The following is a 22,193-nucleotide window of genomic DNA, read 5'->3' as shown; positions in this document are numbered from 1 at the left end:
CATAATCTTTCTGTTTCGATTGCGACGATTTAATTTTTCGTTTATAAGTTTCATTTGCGTTCACTGTTATCTGAGTTTTCTGAATATCATTCTCTGTTTATTGAATGATTTCTTTAACAGATAAAAATCAAAATAACGAACTTATCGATTGCACGAAACTACAAAATCTCTCAAACATCCGATTTCACAATTGCCAGTCACAGATAAAAATTCCAAATCCAAAATATAAACAACGAACAAAGGTTAATTGTGCAATAAACGATTACTACGCAGCTGTATAATCGAGCTAGATTTGTAAACAACATTACTCTCTTAATACAACCCTACGACATCCCATTCATACTACAAACTAACACAAAGATTAGGGTAAATGTGTCTTATTTCGGCACCTACCCGGTAGTCAACCTTGCTGAAAAATAAATAGCTTAAAAACAAGAGACCATTTACTATCAAACTGCTACAGACTTGAATGAGCATAATGCATCTATTCCTTGCTTCCATTGCTCCATATCCTGGTATAAAAAATTTAAACACTCCATTGGTGCCACTGTGAAGCCAGTCTCAATCCTCTGCTCATAAATATAATATTCTTATGTGCGTTAGAATAAAGCTAACTAATCCAAGGAATCGAAGTCGAGAGATTCGTGTTTAGACTGCGGATTTTATGCAATTATGACAAAAACGCGTAGGTGGAAATTAAAGCGGTAGACAGATTTAAAAAATTCAAGAGCGTCAACGTATTAGTTGCAGCTTATGAACATAATTAAACGATGAAAGAAATGTTTCTTTGACTCCTGTATGCTGATGCAAACAAATTTTATTTTCTATAAAGATCCGCAGTCTATTCAAGATCATTTTCAAGCTTCTCTTGTCAGAATGCAATTGCTGGTTCTCAAGATTGTCGCTTTGAAAGTTGAAGTGGATGGCATACAAAAATGCTCGCAGTACTGAGGCTTAACCCTTAGCACTCGAATGGTGACTGTAAGGCGCCACTAAAAATTGCTGTATCATTATTCAAAATACTTTTACATTATTAAATTTTTCTGTATTTAATAAATTACTAAACACTTCAGTATTGTACGAGTAAATTGCACCATTTTCGTATGTATAACATGAAAAAAAATATATAGAAGGGAAATATTCTAAGTCGAAAGAAATGTTTCGTTTTCGAGTTAAAATAGCTTCGAGCGCAAAGGGTTAATAATAACAACGCTTAAGATGGCAGACTGCTGGCTTTAAATGATTAACTATTGGAAGTTTTATATCAACTCAATAGAAAGACGTCGTAAACAAAGGTGAGAAAGAAATATTCGCGTATCGAAAGAATGGTTAGACAGTCGAGAATGGCGATCGAGTGGCCACGATTCGATTATCTCGTTTGCCAGTGAAAGAATGATAAGTTGGAAAAGTTGCGTGCGCCGCGAGAACGCGACACCGATTCAAACGCCGAGACAATCGGCCGTTCGATTCCCGCCTTTTTCGCGCGGTGCTCTCGTTACGTAAAAGCGGCGCACAGCGCACGGGCCCCCGGTATTTTCGAGGCGTTCTCTAACCTTTAAAGGAAAAGAAACTGCCCGGATTCTGACGAAATCGCGACGGGGAAGCTGGGACCGGGTCGTCGGACGTCGGCGATGTATTTCTCGCTTCGAACGACCGTTCGTGCGGCCAGAGATTGATCCCGAGAGAGTACAATCGGGCGCGTGCGTTACGCAGAGTGGGGGGGGGGGGTATATGTGCAAAGAAAAAAATACATTGGAAACAATGGCGACTTACCGGCGGCACGATGAGGCCTTCTCGCCCAGTCGTCTTCGATCAAGGGCGCGACCCTTCGCGCACGCAACATCGAAGGGCAAGAGACGACGACGAGCAAGATCGACAAGAGAACACCGTGGCAATGCATCTCGACAGCTTTCGGTCCTATCACGTTGTTAGTCCTCTCTCTCTCTCTCCCTCTCTCTCCGTCTCAATCGCACTCGTGTATTTCTCCTATTTCCCTTTCTCGTCCCTGGGCACTTGGTGCTTCAACGCATATAGCATGTCCCCCGTCTCGGTTCCACCGCTCGCGTGTCTCACTCTTCTTTTCTATTTGTATCTCTTTTTCTCTCTCCCGATTCCTTCGCTGTCCCCCTCTCTCTCTCTTTTTCGCTCTCGCTCGCGTCACCGTCCGTGCGTCGGTCTCTGTCGCCGGAGCCGCGGCCACTGGTCTATTAACGACCGTTCACTGCACGAAACTTTCTGCACTGTACGCCACTCTGTACGGTCTCGCACCAACTTCAATCTTCTCTCGCGATCCGAACGCGACACATTCGGAAGAGAAACGAGACCACGAGAGGATCGTTCGAACAGCGGGGATCGGCGGCGATGACCACTAGAACGACGAAGGCGGCGACGAAGGAGACGACAACCGCACGATGACGTCGAGGCACGACAATACGCACGCAGATCGCGGACGTGTACGATAATGATTAGAAACAATCAGCGGGCCCGAGAGCCCGTGCTAGCCGGCAATATTTACTGCAGATAACGCGAGCTGTATCGTGCACCGGTCGAGACACGTTCAACGAGCGCATCCGACGGCTTAATAGGCTAAGGTACACGCAGGATCGTTATTCTTTCGTTCCCCGTTTTTCTCCCTCGAACTCTCTCTCTCTTTCTTATGCTGTCTTCCGATCTGTCTATTCGTCTCTCTTCTTTCTCTCGTCTCGATCTCTTTTTTGCTATCCTTCTTTCTCTCTTTTAGCTCGAGTGCACACAGTTCGTACACGAGCTGCTCGTCTCCTCTGTCCCTGCTTCTTTTTCCCCGTGCTGGTCGGTTGCGCGTTCTGTGGTACTGCGCGCGCGTTTTATAAGGCGGTACACAACGAGCGACGAGTTTCGAACGATCAGAGGGACACAAAAGACCGTCGTGGTCCGTTTCGCGGATTCCCTTCTGTCTTCTTCTTTTTTAACAACCGTCTTTCACATAGCACCTCCCCGTGATCTCGTTACCAAAGATCGTCTACGCGTCAACGCGTTTCTCGAACGCCGGTAGAAGAGAGCCGTCGCGTGGTCTCACACTACGTATATCCTCGAGAATCGATCACGGAATCGAGAGTCTGAATCGACAACAGAGATCGATCATCCTCCAACACACAAGATTATGGTCGTGCGCGTCGAAGTAGTCGCCCCCGTCCGTTATGCCGGCACGTATCGACGAATGATCATCGACAATACCGAATCTCGAATATTTGTCGAAGGTCTCATCACGCGTGCGCGGATCATGGATTTTCCGCGGTACTCGCGGTTCTAGGAGCTCTCGGGCACACACTGACTGGTGCACTGTCGCCGAAATATTCTCGAACGGAACTCGGGGTCTCGGTGTGTTCGCCACTGGGTTCGTTTCTCACCGTTTACTTCGCTCCTTACCGGTCTCTTTCCACGCGAACCAACAGGCCAGTGTGCGTCTGACACGGTCGGCGCGTGACTGCCGTGACTGACTAGCCGTGAGTGAGTGACTGACTGGTGGGAAGCTGTTACTCGACTCGCTCTCTACGCCCGTGCCGCCACTGAATCTGATGTATCTGATCATCGGCACCGTCTCCGCCTGGCTCGCTCGAAAAAGCTTCTGCTTTGGCGCTTGCGCCACGGCGAATCGCTTTTTCGCTTTCGTACCCGCCGGTACGTGTGAGCAGCCAACACGTTTGTTTGTTCGTTCATACGTTCGTTCGTTCGTTGGTTCGTTTTCGTGCGAGAGAGAGCAGCGTGCTCTCTCGCGCGCACACCTTATAGTGACTATGTGCACCACCAGCGATATTATATATATATTGTATATATCTATGTATACATATATATGTATGTATGTATATGTGTACACGAAAGACGAGACAGGACCACGTCTTTGCCCGCGGAAGCGTCGCTCTGTCTGGCGCTTGCACTCGGTGTATTACCGGCTCGCTCGTCTTCTCTTATAATAGTTCTGAACCACGTGCCGGTAACAGGTCACTCGCGACGGGATCGAAGTTGATCGAGCGCGCAAGTCGAAATATCCCGGTGTGTCTCGAACGCAACGGTCCTCCGGGTCCCGAAAACGCCACCACGATTATATACGTTTACACACACGCCGGTTTTTCAAGCCAATCCGATTTCGGCGACACGATCACTCGCGATAAACGCGCCGCCGTTATCTGACGCGGCGGCGGCGGCGGTCGGTGCCGATAGATCGCGCGGTTGATCTTATCGTTTTTGATTTCTCTCCTGGCCGCTTTTCGAAATCGATCGATTACTGGAAAGAACACGTGGTTACACAGCTCTCGGGATCCGTCCCGCTACCGCATCCGCCACCACTGGCTCGGACCCGTCGCACCACGCGTCTATCTCTGCTTCTTATTCACTGCGCGATCCACCGGTGCGTTGTGGCGATCGCGTGACATCTCATGCTGTCCGTCTTCTTCTTCGAAACCGAACACCGTGGACGGAGATTCGGTGGACGACGACTCAGCACCGATATCACCGGTTCTATTTCGAACTGTGTGTATATATGTATGTATACGTGAGTGTATACAACACACGGTCAGCCACAAAGAGAGACGCACGTTGCGCCGATGTAGCCAACGATGACAACTGTCCGCAGGCCGGTCGAGTCCGTCGCTTTTATGGGGATAGCCGAGCACGCTACCGCAGCGGCACCCGTGCTCCTATCCGAGTGTGTGCGTACGCGTTTACGTGCTTGATGTACCGCGTTATCGTACAAGTGCGCGTTCGCGGTCTCTCTCTCTCTCTCTCTCTCTCTCTCTCTCTCCCCTCTCTCTCTCTCTCTCTCTCTCTCTCTCACTCTGTCTCTCGCTGTCGCTCTATCCTTCTGTCTCTGTCCTGTGCGCGCGCACATACACGCCTCCTTGTCCCTCCTTCCTACGTGTATATATGCACGGGCGAATAGGAGATCAGTCCTAGGCGCGGGAGAGCGACTCAAGCTGGTCGAGATGCATATATGAGAAAGGAAGAAAGAAAGCAAAAGGAACAGGGGTTCGCCGAGAGAGAACTCGTGTAGTCCGGTGTGTGATACCTCGATCGCGGTGGGTGTCGCGAATGACTGTGCTGTCCGAGAGGTGTGCGAGAGCGCACCGTGCGTGTGGGTGCTCCCCCCCTCTCCCCTACCACCGCCACCGAACCAAACCACCACTATCGCTATTCCCACCACCAGCGCACCGGCTGCCGGTACACCACCACCAGCGTCGCGTCACGCTGTGCACCACTGCGAGCACCGATGCACCGGTGTAAGACTGGCAGGTAGCGTTGTAAAAATTCTAATACTTGGACTCTCCAAACTGTTCAACCTTCTCGTTCTACCGAATTTTTCTCGCTGTCTACCTCTCCGTGGCACCATTCAGCTCGTTGTCTTCCGAAACGGATATTCAACGTTTAACCCCTTATTTTATAACCGAAGTTATAGTGAAAGAATGTATAAAAGAAATGGAAGGGAATAAGGTACAGATCACATGTTGGAAAGAAAGAGAAGATTATCTAAATATTAGAAATGGACTGCATCAAGCAAGAGTTGAGGAAATGAGAAGAGAAGGGAAGGATATAACCAATAGCTTAAGACAAAGGGATATACATATGTAACGATACGAAAGCAAAAGGAGTACAACACAATAGAACAATCAAGACACAATATCATGTGCAAATTGGGGATCCCTATTTCACGTGTACATATTTAAATACACGCGTACACAGAAACAAACGAAATTTAAAGGACATGAACAAATATAGTATGGTACAGTTTCATCTCCGTAATTGTCGCAAAAGTCTCTACCGTAACTGTCAAAATTTTATCCTCACCACTGACCGAGCGGTGAACTCGACAACAGAGCCAGCGAGGAGTCGACTATCGGTGAGACTCACACTAATGCAACTGAAGCAAAAGATTGCAAAAGTTTTAATTTTTAATTTTTTTAATGAAAAATTTACCATCGTATTCGTCTCGTTTTTTAAGTAAAACGATACCAAACACGACGTAATTACGATCATAATTACTTGTGTGATAAGCGATTAAAGTTTCGGGCGTGAAAGAAGACGGCAAACGCAAAGGAAAGAGAGGCAGAGAGTCAAAGCGTCAAACTTCAGTCTCTCTTTCTTTTCAATCGTTATCCCTCTCTACGTTCGGCACATTACAAAGAGTGTAGCACCTCTACTAGACCTGATGCTACGACAGTTGCGGAGATACTACTGTAGTAGTCTTGTTTCTATGTATACGTTTATCTCTACGCAGTCAAATTTCGCAGATACATTACGAGCCTATACCGCGATAACTATTTATTCGCGATGTATGGTTCCCTTCAAACTTGTCATGTTCTCCATGAGTTGGAGCCGTTGATGCAAAATAATCAATTGATATTTTTCTTTGTTACCTAGAGGTGTAGATTCACACCCAGAACGAATAATCCTTACTTTTCTCACACCCTGTATAAATGTTTCTACTTCTTTTTATGACCATTTTAGAAAACATATGTACGTGTACAGTAAAATACAGTTATAATAATTCGGGATATCAATTATGAAAAATTTGATACGAGAATGGATTCTATATCTGTATAAGAACCGTTACAGAACCGAAAAAATAACCGTTTGGAACTCGTACAAAAACCGAAATGAGAACCGTAATCGAAACAGATATTAGCTGCAAATTTCGGTTCTTCGTAAAACAGTTGGCCGACATGAAGGATTTTCATAACTGTTTTAAGAACCGAAATCGGTATTATAAAGCATTGTACAGACCTGTGGATGACATGAGTGAAATTTTCGGGTCGGTTAAGTACACTGCTCGATTAAAAACGTCTAGGATTCTATTCTTTCGGCTATTTTGTCGTGAGTTTAAGTATCATATTTTTAGATTCTAACTGAGCTTCTAACTGAGAACTGCATAATGCTTCGCTCTTTTCCAATTAACTGTCTCGTATCTCAAGTACGTGTTCGACCAAGTTTCTTATTCATCAGCAATTTCCACATAGGAACAAGCATTTTAGAATAACGGATTTAAGAAAGAAGAATATTAGTAAAAGATCGATTAAAGTTGTACCAAAGAAAGAAAGTTAGAAACTTCGTTGATGAAAATACGTGAGTTAAAAAAGTTAAATACTTACCTTACTTCCTCTGTAAATGAAAATATAATTGTGGACAATAGATATCTAATTTATACTACATTACAGCCACACACAGTCTGCAGAAAGTGCCAGTAGCAATGACAGCGATACGTCAAGTGATGAGATGCGAAGTGCTTCATGCTTCGTAAGTAACTCAAAACGTTCAAATACTTCATTATTATTATTTTTATTGTGTTTTATTTATGAGAATACGATATACGAATTTTCTGAAGGTTAAAAAGCGTTCGTACCATAATCTCCCTATTTTTCCCATATTCTACAAAGTTTCAGCTTTAATTTAAAAAAAATTTCATCGCTCTACTTCATTTCTATCAAAAGTTCTTTGATTTTGAATCCGATTTCGTCCAAATTGCCCACTCTGCGCCGGTTGGTGCAGTAGCTATGGTCTCCGACTGCGGAACCGCTGAACACTTTTTGGACCAGCCTCGAATCCCGCCCCGGGCCAATTTTTTTTTCTCTTTAATCAGATGTTTTTTCGATTTCTAACCATATGATTGTTGTTACGCTATTGTAAAAACATTTTTTAACTATGTTTAAACTATTTTTTAATAATTTTCCGGCAAAATATTTTTGGAGTACTTTCAGCCTTTAATCATCTATGGGCTGTATTACTTATCTACTTAACATTTTTTTACATGGAATAAGGGGTCGATTATTTTTGTGACAGAAAATATATACATGAAGTATTATTAGGAATACTTATCTGTAAGAGTTGTAGGTGGATTGGTGTGCGGTGGAATCATGTATGGCGTTTTCAGTCTTCGTCGCTATCTTCGTCAATTGTCGGTGTTATTTAGTCATTATTGAAAATTCTAGTGAGCATCTCTGCTGGCCGAACTATGTCTGTGTCGTATCGAGCATAAGATAAATAATAAATGATAGCAGCTACATGTGAGCAACATCCAATAGTGCGATTACAATTAGCACATTCACAACAATACCGTTTTATACCGGAATGACCAGTTGAGTTTGGTATATAATCTATGTAGCATTTGTACGTTTTGCGGTTGATATGTCGCGATTTTACTTCGAATTTTACAATATTATTATTTTCTATTAAATAACGGACGTTAATTTTATTATCGTGTTCGTCCATTATTCCGGCCAAACACGAAACAGCTTGAGATAATGGGTATGATCCCGTGAAAAGTATCTTTAAATCGTCTTCTGTCATTTCCGGAAAATCAAAAATATCGGTGGAAGATACGTTTTTAAACGGAGTTTTTTTGCGGTTCCAGTGTTGCGCTTCCACTTGTTGTGCTATACTATTTATTACTTTATCTTCATTCAATATCCTGTCAGTTATGTTATCGAAAAGTGTGACATCAGAATTTTGTCTTTTGCCGAACTTATTATTTAAGAAGGATGCAATCCTGAAATATGATTTGACTGTAGAAAGAAGTTTGTTGTCGAGCTGGTTGTGTAAAAGCCGGTATTTTTTCCCTAATATGCCATGTATAGCCTCAACGACCCAGCGAACTTTGGTAACTTTACGAGATGAATTGGACTCCTCAGTAGTTAGTTGAGAACGATTGCCTTTTAATGCAGGCATGAAAACATGTAACCCAGACTCTTCTAAGTGTGATTTAACATCACGAAAACCGCGATCTACAATACAATCTACAATTTCAGCATCATTCTGGTTGGCATAAAAAGGTCCGAACATGTCAATGATATATCCATTTGCGTGCAAACGGTAAAAGGTTTACATAAAGTTACCTTTTTTCGACCTGAATATTATTTTCGCTGGTATGCATTGTTCGAACTCTTTTGATGGCGAACATATGTTCCATCGAAAATCAGTGCCAATTGATTGTCAATATCATACAATTTTTTAGCGACATTAGAAGTTGCATTTTCAATTAAATGCTCACGGGAAAACGCCCTAACGCCAAAGTGGAGAGGAAGAATATCCTTTACAAAACAATTCATGACTGCATGACAAAAATCAGAAACTTGTTGGTCGCGCTTAAGTCGATCCACTTATTTCATGTAAAAAAATGTTAAGTAGATAAGTAATACAGCCCATAGATGACTAAAGGCTGAAAGTACTCCAAAAATATTTTGCCGGAAAATGATTAAAAAATAGTTTAAACATAGTTAAAAAATGTTTTTACAATAGCGTAACAACAATCATATGGTTAGAAATCGAAAAAACATCTGATTAAAGAGAAAAAAAAAATTGGCCCGGGGCGGGATTCGAGGCTGGTCCAAAAAGTGTTCAGCGGTTCCACAGTCGGAGACCATAGCTACTGCACCAACCGGCGCCGTTGAAGGTACCTTCGAAATATTGGGATATATCCTGCATAGTATAATTGTCATATTTTGTACTACTCAATTTTTAAAGTATGCACGATGTTTCTCTGAACTTAGGGATGTTTAATATTACATAATATATTTTAACGATAATTATAACTTAGTTTTTCACGGAAAAATCCCCGAAAAAAGTGGTTTTTATTTTTTCCTACTATGACACACCAAACGCAGGAATTTGAAAAAAATTGAGCCTACTGAATTGATTTTACTTAGGACAATATCTTATTGCTAAATTAATTCTGATTGGGTCACTCTTAGATTTCCATATGAAATCTGCATTTTTTCGATTTTTTTTCCGTGTTTTTCGATTTTTACAGCCAGAGTTTGCAACGGAAAAATCTGAAAACGACTCAAAGTATGTGGTTTGGTGTCCGAAATGTGTCAGATTTTTTTCAGAATTTTAAATTGTCATTAAATGGGGAAAATGGGCCAAAAACTGGATTTTCGTTTTTCCTCTATAACTACCCTTACAGATGAGCTATAGGGCTAAAACTTGGCTGAAAGATATATTTTTTGGTAGACTATCGAATGGCGCAAATTGGAATAAAATCCGTTCCAGGGCCGATTTGGCCCCCAAAACCGGCAATAGCCTTTGTTAGGGATATTTCTAAATAATAAAGAAAAATGTGAAGTGCATCTGATTTATTAATTTTTTATGTATAAAAAAATATTTAATAACAATTTTTTTATCTTACATATATTATTTTTATAGCGTTCATTGGAGCACTACCTTCAAGTTAGTCCACATAAAGAAATTATTTTAAAATTTATTTTGTTTAAACAATTAATTCTAACTAACTAGTTCACTTTTTCCTTCATTATAAATGATATATCCCTAAAAAATTTCACCTGAAACATCAAATAATCGTGACATCCGCGCGATTCATTCTCGGAAATTCCGAAAGTTGATATTTAAACTTAAATTGCGGCGGAAGCATCTCGAAGTATCTCTTAAAATTTTGCACAAAGCTAGATCAATATTATAACTTGCCAAAACGATTAGTTCCAGATAAAAGCTTTTCAAAGGATTTTTTGTATTCCTCCATAAATAAAAAATGAGCGTAACACAAAGAGGCTTCAGGTTAGTCCATATTACTTAATGTTAAACAACTTTTTTTGAAAAATTTGTTTACCAGTTAATAGCTGAAGCCTTATAGGCGGAGTAATTACATAACTATCGCGAAGAAATGCTTATTTACCATGCGTATATCTCCGTAAAAAAATTTTTTTTAAAAATCTGACTTTGGCACATCATGCACGCACTATTAGGTTATACAAAAATAATTTTTTTTTTTAAAACCGAAAATTTATAAAATGGATTTTTTGCCGCCTTGGCACCACTGTGCGGCATGGGTCGCCGTAATCTCGGGGAGGGAAGCGGTCATGAATTGGGCCGTGGCGCGATTTTTCTTTCCTAGCCATTGCTAGCGAACCATTCTCCAACCAGTGATCGCTGCGGACGGTCAATAAAGCCAGTACGATACCAAAGTGTGTGTTTAAATTCCACCTATCCCTTGTCAAACAGTTATTTTAATTGGTGTAAGTTTTGAAACATTAATATGAATCGGTATGTATTAATTCACGTGTGACTAGATACATGTGAAATAGCACACACGTGAAATAATACTCGTGTACCCATGTACTTCAAATGACACGTATTGACGTACGTATAGGTAAAATACAGTCTTTACTCAATATATGTCCCAAATATCTAGGCAATGTATCAAAGAATAGTATCTTCTAGCCGACATTTGTCCCTAGGTAGACTCGTGTTGCGGACATATACCGAGAAAAGACGGACACACGGAAACCTAGAACAAATATTGGGAAGTAGGAGAAAGAAAGAGTTGAGATTTATGGAGATTTTTCACTATTTTCATAAGAATCATTGTTATATTTTCCAAAAAGTCTGCTTAGAATTTGTTTTGCCATTTTATACATATTTGCCTTGGATGTTAAATAAAAAAATGTATCTTCTGAATCTTTTTGCAGAGATTCTGGATTATGCAGATATTTTATAAGGGATACAACAATCTTGTCTCTTCTTTTAGATATTTCTTCTTTAATAACAATAAGAAACTCATTAGTCAATTCAGTATTCGGTTTTTCTAAAGTTTTAAATAAGAATTTAAGAGAATTTAAGAATTTGTATGTTATAAAATAAATGAGATTCATAAGAATTTTCCTAGATTTAGATTTCTCGAGAAATACTGAAATTTCTCGAGAAATGAGAAATAATCAATTATGAAATTTCTCGAGAAATTCTCGAGAAAGAATTCTCGAGAGGAACACTACCCGTGAGGAACTATGAACCGAAACCTCTAGAGCTTCGCCGTCCTTTTCTACGTTCGGCATGGATCAAAGAATAGTATCTCTTGGCCGATATATGTCCCTGACTAGACTATGTTTTGAACATATATCGCGAGTAAACACTGTAGTGAAAAGTAGCAGACGGTGTGGAATAGCATAGAGAAATACCCTAGAATATACCAGAATATAGTTGTATGTACTAGAATATAGCAGAATACACTAGAATATACAAGAATATAGTGAATATACTAGAATATAGCAGAATACACTAGAATATACCAGAATATATTTGAATATACTAGAATATGTCAGAATACACTAGAATATAACATAATGTACTTGAATATACTAAAATGTAATAGAATACTCTAGAATATGCCAGAATATACTTGAATATAGTAGAATATAGCAAAATACTCTAGAATATACAAGAATATAGTTGAATGTACTATAATATAGCAGAATACACTAGAATATACCAGAATATAGTTGAATATACTAGGATATAGCAGAATACACAATACCAATACAGGCTGTTGGTGAAGACAAAATTGCCACCAAAATATCTTCTCGAGTAGCCGAAAAATTCGTTGAGCCAGAAAGGTAAAGATGAACTGTCCAGAGCGTAAAATTTCCAAGTATGACGGCTTACCCTTAGAAACAGCAGAGTACAAATTAGAAATAAAGATCGAAAAAGTTGAAGTACCCGAGTGAATGTACAAGTAGCGAAGCAAGGAATGTCTTCGTCGACTGTTGTCTAAAACAGTTTGTTCTCGGCTTGCTAGGTTACGCTTTCCGTTAAAGGAAAGAACGACAATCTCCAGTTTGCAGCAGATCCGAAAAGAAGGTAGGTCGAATCGTCCAGGTCTCCATGGATTTGACGAGGGAGACCTTTAAGGCGAATTCGGAAGGTCGGTTCTGTCAAACGACACCGATCCGGCGAGCACCGTATATAGATTACAAATTGAATACTGCAAACCGTTGTTTATGCTTGCGAGTCGCGTGCACCGCGAGGATTTGCATCGTACGTCTACGTCATTCTGACGCGTGTCGCGAATCAACGAGCCGAATGAAAACTTCACCGCGATCGCGCCTCCATTCACGGTGCCGAGTCTCTCTGGCCCTCATTGATGTATTCCCATGGATACTTATCGTCGTGTACGCGTATCCGGGAACTCCTGCTCGCTGCCGGCCGATTCTCTCGCAAACGACGAGACTCAGCGCTTCGCTGTCTCAATCCAGTTACATCACCGTGCAAAAAAAGGATAGTGGTGCGCCGGAATTCCACGAGCTATTGGTTTTCATTTGGTTCTCTTTCCAAGCTTTGCAATATATGTCTTTGTAATTAAAATAATGTCGGTAAAGCATCCATTCGTTCGCAAGAAGTGTTGCGAAATAGGGACATCGGTGGATAAAGGAAAAAACGATCATTGCTGGTTACAGTGGACGACCAAATTATTAGAGTTAGTTCCCCAACCTGACGATTTTACATTACAACCAGTTTTAAATGACAGTCCATCTGTACTGAATTCTTATTATTTTCTTACGAAGTATTCACCTTTTTCACATGCACAATAAATATATTTTTCATGTTGTGACTCTAATTATTTGATTATCCACTGTATTAAGCCTTAATACTCCGAGTCATTTTGATGCCATCGGTAGCCTCAACTGTTAAAGTTCTTGAATACCAAGAATTTTATTCTGAGAAGAGAAGATCAAAAATATTTGTGAATTTATTTGCTCCGTCTTCTTATACTGATTTGTTTTATTCTAAAGTAAATAAAAATAATTTTGCTGTTATCACTATTTAGTATTAGAATACGAATGTCTCCACAGTGGCATCAACGGAGACAAAAAGAGGGTTAGTATAGATTTTAACGAAGCGCTTATAGAGAATCCAAATTCGGATACCAATTACGGAAGACGTGTCTGTGAGAAGCGACTTGATTTGTAGAGACTTTATCATTTACTGAAAAAAGGAGCGGAACGAAACGTGAAGTTTCCATTCGCGCGGATATCATAAGCAATTTTGATTAGACTTCATTGGGACCTGGTGCATAAAAGCGCCTGGGACTTATAGCGTCGTTAGCACGACCGATGCTACCGGTCATCAATGATATCAGTCCTCAGGCCGCTAATTTTACCAGTTCAGTATATCATGTCGGCCAGCCGTATACATCTGGAATGTAATCCTGAAACATGGTCGTAGCGAAGTCAGACAGCGCTAAGAGAACTTTCCATTAGCACTGTCTGATTCCACTGCGAGCATGTTTCAGGATTAAATCCGCATGCGTGTAGCCTGGCAAAGCAGAAGAGATGGCTTTAGGAAGGAGTCTGTCGGACAGGGTGAATACTTTTCTTCCCCATCCATCTCTCTGCCCGTATATTCTTCTCTCGCAGCTCGTATACCCTTTTCTCCATCCGCTCATACACACTTTTCCGTCCATTCGTATATACCATTCTCGAGCGACTTCGACTCCTCCCTGAAACCACCTACCCTTTGCTAAGCACGCATCCCTCGAAAAACGAACACCGTTCAGCTCCTTTCGGGTTCGAGGCTTCGTTCGCTTGGTTGGTGGCTTCGCGACGATCAGCCGAACCGTGCCGAAACGAAGGCGACAGATACGAGTAGTCGGAGCGAGCACGGGAACAAGAAAGCTGGGAACAACGGTCAGGGTAGGTGAGAGTGTTCGGAGGAGGGAGGGGGAGAAAAGAAAAAGAATGCTCACCACAAATCGTGTCCTCGGTTATGTTCGGTCGACGGGGCTGGCAGCCGGCAAACTCGTTACGAAATCGTCCCTAAGACGGGGTGACTAATTGCTAAGCGGCTTGTAAAAATTCGCAGGACAGTCTGTCGACATCGTAGCGCGGCCGTCTGATCGTCGCGCCGTTATACTTTTTGCCCGTGCACGGTCGACTAGAGAGAAGAGACACGACGAAGGGAGGGACCGAGTGAAACGCGACAGGGTAAACGGGTAGAACGGAGAGAAATGGCGTGCCTGTGGGTGGACAAAGAGACGAAGCAAGAGAGAGAAAGGTGGAAGGGAACGGGAAGAAAGGTAGAGTTAGGGATTGAGGCGAGAGGGAAGAGAGAAAGCGTGTGCGTGTGGAGGCCTTAAGGTGAGAAAAGAAAAATGGCGAAGAGTGGTCGAGGCTATGTCGTCGTCCCGCGTCTGAAGGCGAGTGGGGACGACGCTTTCGCAGATTCCACGTGAGATACCTGCGGCATTCTTCGTTCTGCATCAGGCATTAAGCCGGATGCACATTCGTCGTGGACGACGCTTGGTGAATTCATTTCCAAGAAAAATATCTTCCGCCTCGAAACGAATTTTACGGCAGATTTTGTACGTCGCGACGGCGACGTCAGCGGCGGCGGCGGTGGCTACGGCACGGCGGCTGCGACGGCGGTGGCGGACCCCTCTGCACCGGCACTGCGCCGCTTCGACGCCGCCAGACAACAACAGAGAACGATCTCTGCCACTTTTTTGGTTCTCGTTTTATTATACGGACACGAGACCGCCGACACGGACAGCGGCCAATAAAACTTCTAATCCCACGATGAACCGCGCGTGATTCTTCGCGCGACGTTTACGCGCCTCTGATGCGAGATCCGAGACCGGGAACATCGAGACCGGAGCTAATCTCCTTGTCTGGGATTTTCTACGGTTCTTTTCAGAACGTCGTCGTTGCCTTTTGTACGTCGAGCGCAAAAGATTTGTTCTCACGCGGTTTATTTATTTCCTGTCATTTCAGCCTCGCCGGAGAGTTTTCATATTTTCTGCTAAATGTTGTTACCAGCCATCTCTCGGTTCACGCGGCACTTTATTTCCGCGGAGTTTTTTTTTTCACGCGGTAAATAATCTCGCAATTTACGCAGCTTTTTGACATGCGGTTCCAATTTGAGCCATGTAACGTGGAAATATAAATAATGAAAACGAAGTACACTGTTTACTCGATATATACAGGGTGTCCCAGCTAACTTGACCACCTTGAATATCTCGCTTAGTGTTAGTAATAGAGAAAAACGTTATAGGACAATATTAACCTAACCGAAGGGGCAATATAATGATTCGGAAAGAAACTTTTTTCAAGGTCATTTTTTTCTAGATATCAAGGTCATTAATTTTTTTTTTAAATGGAACTATATATTTTTTTTTATCGCGATGTAATAGTAGAGGCGAAGACCTTTTCAATGACATATTATACAATGACCTTCGTGTGACCTTGGGTATGAAAAATCCAAAAAGCCTTACAGATATTATCAGTGATTAATTTACTACCCTAAATGGTTTGTTCTTAATGGTACACTAAATGGTAACAAATATGCCAATTTTTTAACTGAAGACTTGCCTCACCTATTGGAAGAAATACCATTAGCTCAAAGGATCGAGATGTGGTATCAGCATGACGGATGTCCGGCACATAACTCAAGAATAGCCCGTCAAATATTAGATGAAAAGTTTCCTCAACGTTGGATTGGGCGAGGCACAAACGTTTTATGGCCTCCGTGGTCACCTGATCTAACTCCGTTAGATTTCTTTTTATGGGGAACACTTAAGAGTATTGTTTATGAACATGTTCCAACAACAGCCGAAGATACGAAGATGCGCATTAGAACTGTATGTTCCAATATTAGTAATGAAACTATTAGAACAGCTAGAGAATCATTTATTTTCCGTATACAACAATGTATTGCAAACAATGGTCATCATTTCCAACATTTATTGAAATAGAGTAGTTCAATCAAACCAATTAGTGTAGTAAATTAATCACTGATAATACCTATAATGCTTTCTGGATTTTTCCTACCCAAGGACACATGAAGGTCATTGTATAATATGTCACTGAAGAGGTCTTCAGTCCCTACTATTACGTCGCAATAAAAAAAAATATATAGTTCCATTAAAAAAAAAATTATGACCTTGATATCTAGAAAACAATGACCTTGAACAGAGGTTTTTCCGAATCATTACATTGCCCCTTTGGTTACGTTAATATTGTCCTAAACGTTTTTTTCTATTACTAACACTAAGCGAGATATTCAAGGTGGTAAAGTTAGCTGGGACACCCTGTATATTCTCGAGACATATATCGGCCAGAATATACTATTCTGTGATCTACGCCGAACATAGAAGAGGACAGCGAACCTCTAAAGGTCTCTCGAGCCTATTGGCCCCTTACGGGGTATACCCAGCCGCAGTGGGGATAGTTCTGGGACTTTTATTGGCTAGGAATTTGGGACATATATAGAGTAAACACTATAATACTTCTAAATGTGAGGCATACGAAGGATGAAGATAGTAAGTCTATGCCACTTTTCGTTACTAAAGGTAAATTAGTATGCAATTTAATTTTCTACGAATGTAAAAATTGTACATCAAACTGTAAATATAGTGTTTAGATAACATAGGAATAGGAACTATAGGTATCTATTGTATGCATACGCTTATGTTTTTATAAAAGTTTATGTTGCCATATGGTTTGTTTAAATTTGATTCACTTTGTAAATACGTTGTAAGTGTTTAATTTGTTTTAAAACATCTTTAGTTTATTATTAAAATACGTAATAAAACAACTTTCTTGACATTGTGTTATTTTATTACCACTAAGATAAGTTGTTAATAACATTTTCTTAACTAGTTGTACCTACAGTCCACCTGGGCCATACTGTAAGTCTACCAACCCTGAGCATGGGGCTGGTCGACCAGCATGATAGGTATTAAAACAACATTAAAATACCTTCATTGTTATCACATTAAGTCAACTGTAATAATTTATTCAGATTGTCAAATGCATGTCTTATCATTTAAAATGATAATGATATTTCGTCCACATGATTTGTCAAAAAGCCAAAATTGAAAAATTGATTTCTTCGGGACTGAGAAAATAGCATCACAAGCTAAGTACGAAGGTTAGCCAAAATTACTATCACTCGCTTCGAATTTTTTACGTACAAGCCAGGTAGCACAAAGACGTCTTTAAGACACAAAATTTAAGGCACAATACATATAAAAGTGAAACGTCTTATAGAAGGGAGAAGAATGAATTGTTTTTATAATTTCAATAATTGTGCAATAGAAAACCGGTAATTTTTACCGTGGTAGGTTCGATGTTAAGACGTACCGTTTTGTAACACAAGACGTTCAGAAGACGTTCGCAGGACTTTCAAGACGTCTCGAAACAGACGTCTTTTAGACGTCTTACTTTAGGGGACGTCTTTAAAACGTCTTAAAAACGTCTGAAATAAGGTGTCTCTAAAATGCCTCGAAACAAATATCTTGAAGACGCCTTACTTCACACGTTCAAACGACGTCCAGTTGGACGTCTTAAAGACATCCAGTTTGGGTCGTAAGACATTCAGACCTAAAATGGACGTCTTTAAGACGCCGTGTGCTATCTGGGAAGATATCTCGATGAAACTTGATGGATACAATATTTAATATCTCTATTCTAAAGCCGTATAAATCCATTCAATCTTGCAGTCGCTTTTCATTTGTTATCAATCGTGAAACATGGCGTATCAGTTGAAAGTTGCAAAATGGTGACCTTGTACTGAAATTTGCCGTTAGTTGTATGACGCTTGTGGTCGCAATAAGATGTCTCATTAGGCTATTGGAAAATAATGCATTTAATTCGACAATGAGCGTGCAAATATCGAAAACGATGACCGAGATGGGAGACAGTCAATTGCAACAACAAATGTCAATGTCGAACGCGTTGCGCATCTGATTGGGGCAAACAGACGAGTTACTGTGGACGAAATCGCATGAAGACGTGCACCATATCGTCACTGATCGTCTTGCACTCCAAAAAAGAATGGCTATCGCAAGTTCGACAGAATTTTTTCAACGAAAAGCTAGAAAAACTGACGCCATGATACACACGGATACTTCAACATTTTTGACCCGAGCGAACCAAACTTTTCGACCGGCCCTTGTAGATTTGCCTTCGTTTCGCCAACGGTATCCTCTCTTCCTCGAAAGGCGATGAGTACAATATTACGAGCGTAGTTTTTACGGAGGTTAAAGGAGCATCGACTCGTGACGAGAATTGCATGAGGAGGGGGAGTAGATGGGGGGGGGGCAGAGAGAAAGACGACGAGGAGGGGTGAGGGCAGCCAGAGTCGAAATAATATGCGGAGCAATAAGAGAATGATGGCGGTGGGCCGTGTCTGTATGTGCGGCGAAGTAAGGAATGCATAATGGGCCAACGTGAACGTTGGTGTCGGCGCGAAAAAGGGGATACATTTGGCGTGCGCCGACAATACCGAACTCCCCGGCATTCCTGCGGTTCGACAATAAGCATTGTGCGAGCCGTCTTCGAGTTACGGGCCCGGCTACGTGGAGTTTGACTTTATTTCTCGAGTTCTCCTTTGCCGCTTGGCGAGGATATCATTGTTAGAAGGAACAGAGCGAAGAGTCCAACGAAAGCGTTACATCCGCTCATCTACCATTCAATAGAACCATTCCCTCCTCTTTTTGCTCCTAGGCGTGTTCACCGTACGTGCGAGTTTGTGTAGAGACCGAGGCAAGGATCTCTCTCCCCCGTGGGCCTAAGTCGCCAAGAATCTATTAGATTTGTCATAGCCCTGCGGCACTCTGAATGGCCTACGGTCGGATGATCTCTTTTACGTTCGCCTCAGCTCTTTCTACTCCCACTACAACACTCTGTATAGTCTCCAACACTCTGTTTCTCTCTCTCTCTCTCTCTCCCGACCTCCTTTTTCTGTTGTCAAGCGTACCTGCGAAAACGCAAGATGCGCCGTCAGAATTCGATCGTAAAGCCCCGACACCACAAAGCCCGTCACAATGATTCCTCGAAGTAATTGAGTTTCTTCTTGTTTCAGTGTGCGTGTGGTCCCGCGCAAATGATTAACGCCCTAGCCTCTACCCCTCCCCGTCTCCCGCCGCGATCTATTCCATTTCTGCGCCTCCGGGGCGACAGTAGAATAACCGCGATAGGGAATTGAAATAAATCATTTCGTGGCCTTTGTGCCCGCTCAGGATGGCGGCGCTGTCCTTTTCTTCGAGGATCTTTGGACGAGATCTTTGCTCGGGAGATCAGAATCTTGTGTAGTTGAAGGTCCTGACCTGTGAAGGCTCAATATTTCGCCTGCAAACGGTGGTATTTGGATTTTCAATGAAGCCGTCGAGTCTTTGTGAATCAAAGATTGCTTTTGATCCTCCAGTGGCTGTATACGAGGGATTTTTTTCTGATTCTCTTAACAGTCGGATATAAAGAAAACGTTTCTATGCGTTGAGACTACAATCCTAGTCAATCGCTTCTTCCATATTAATTAACACGTTCGCGGCCAGCGTTATATATGTATGTACGACGATCACGATTTTGTATATCACGTGTGACAATCACAATTATAGAGGAGAGTAGCCTAATTTTGACCAACACCTTGGTTGAACCACAATATATTTTGAGAAAGAAAAATTCATCAAGAGTTAATAATAATATTAATTGATTAGTACTTATGCTTTGAATCTGATTTAGCTATATATTTTTAAGAAGAAAAATACTTACAGCATTACTAGTGTTTCACAAATTAGGTATAATCTAGGCGTTGGTCTAGGCTACTCTCCCCTATATATCGCCTGAAGAAAATCAAATTAATTTCAAAGAACTTGTAACTTTTCGTTAACTTTTTTGTTAACTTACAAAATATTGTAACTATGAACGCTATTGCTGAAATGAACGCCGGTAACGAACCTGTTAAGATTGCGAATACATAGTTAATGTTACAGTGTTTCAATTGATGAATCATTTATTGATCGTTTGCTGTCTCTGTAATGCATGTGATTAACACTTTACCTAGCGGAAGCCTATGAATAGGTTTTTCAGTAATTATGCTGTGTCAAAAGGAAGCTTAAAAATCTTTTACTTGTTGGTTCACGACTGAAGTTGCAATTTCTGCTAAATGAGTTATTAAAAAGTCCTTACCCATGGACTATAGACTTAAAAAAATTATGGAATAATTGCAATTCTTGCCTGGAAATTAGATAGATATGTAGTAAAGAATCAATCAAAAGAGTTTGAAGCAAATTTATATTTTTTGTGGTTTTTATTTCCCAAAGTAAAATAAATTTTTGTCAGTAGGTAACAAACGGATAAAGCTAATAAGAATAAATGTAAAAGCAGTTCACCTAGTTTGCAATTGTCGGAGTTCTCATGTTCTGACCATTTGAAAACCTTCTACGAGTATAAAATACGTTACTTTAATTTAAGTAATCTAAATGTAAGTGCGACAGTACATTGTTTTGTTCATTTACACAATAAGAAATGAATGCACGAAACAGTGTTTGATCAGATATTTGACTATACGTATGACAATGAAGCATATCTTATCATATACAGTGTTTACACAATATATGTCCAAAACACGGGTCTAGCCAGGGACATATATCGGCCAGGAGATACCATCCTTTTCTCCACGCCGAATATATTATAGAAAAAAGACAGCGAAGCTGTAGAGGTCTGCTGAGCTACTTGGCCCCTCACGAGGTATACCCCGCCGCAGTGGGGATAGTTTCTGGGGCTTTTATCGGCTAGGCATTTGGGACATATATAGATTAAACACTGTATTTACCATACATTTACCACCATAGAATCAATACACTTGTATAATTGATTTGAAGTGATCGCAATAATTTTCTTATTGTAACTACACGAAACTTTACGTTTTTCAGCAAGCTGAAGAGCGTAAAATATAATAAAAGTTCCTCATGTTTCATCTACGGACTGAATAAATTGTTTAATAAGAAAAACTGATTTTCATTATTGTTATCTAGTTTTGTATATTGCATTAATATACTTCTTGTTATTATTGTTCAGAAGACTCAAATTTTACGGAGAAGTCTAATATCGATCCAGTGATAGTATCAATGAACCCACAGATCGACAGCAGCCAGCAAATATTAATCCTGCATTAATTCTTATTCACTTTCACCGAGGACTCGACGGACGAGCAGCCAGTTCGTCAGGATTTCATTGAACGGTAACCGGGACGTATAAAACGCTATTTATATTCACCGTATTTTATGCACCATGTGGAAACGCTTCGATCGCATGCTTCGGTTAGATTAGCGTCGTTACGAAAGATGGAAATTTGCATGGTTCTACCGCATCTTACAACGCTATTTTCCAAGTTGCGTCGATTTCCCATGATGTCGTTAAAAAATGGTACTTACCATTATACTGAATACTGCAAACATCATTCTGAAATGATAGCCAGCAATATCACAGTACCTTAATTCTTTTTCAAGTACACGCTTACACATTTGATCTACTTCCTATCTTTGAAGTCTAGACATTAAACGGTAATGAGTAAGACTTAAAGATACTCGGTTCAGGTATCTTTATTAGTAACTTAAATGCAAATATCTTATTTTTCTTAACTCTTTCATACAGATTTTAATT

At 41.0% G+C, this 22,193-nt stretch overlaps 1 protein-coding gene across 1 annotated transcript in view; it reads right to left on the bottom strand.

Moving 5' to 3' along the window:
* Positions 1 to 4,685, bottom strand: part of Sog (chordin short gastrulation) — a 248,134-nt gene extending 243,449 nt beyond the window's left edge. Inside the window, exon 1 of the mRNA XM_076791136.1 lies at positions 1,774 to 4,685. Coding sequence (XP_076647251.1) covers positions 1,774 to 1,900 — 127 coding nt within the window. The 5' untranslated portion in view covers positions 1,901 to 4,685. The remainder of the gene's footprint in view (positions 1 to 1,773) is intronic.
* Positions 4,686 to 22,193: the final 17,508 nt, after the last annotated feature.

The sequence above is a fragment of the Halictus rubicundus genome, chromosome 7 (genome assembly GCF_050948215.1).
Source record: "Halictus rubicundus isolate RS-2024b chromosome 7, iyHalRubi1_principal, whole genome shotgun sequence".
NCBI lineage: Eukaryota > Metazoa > Arthropoda > Insecta > Hymenoptera > Halictidae > Halictus > Halictus rubicundus.
This window is presented reverse-complemented; position numbering and strand designations above follow the sequence as displayed.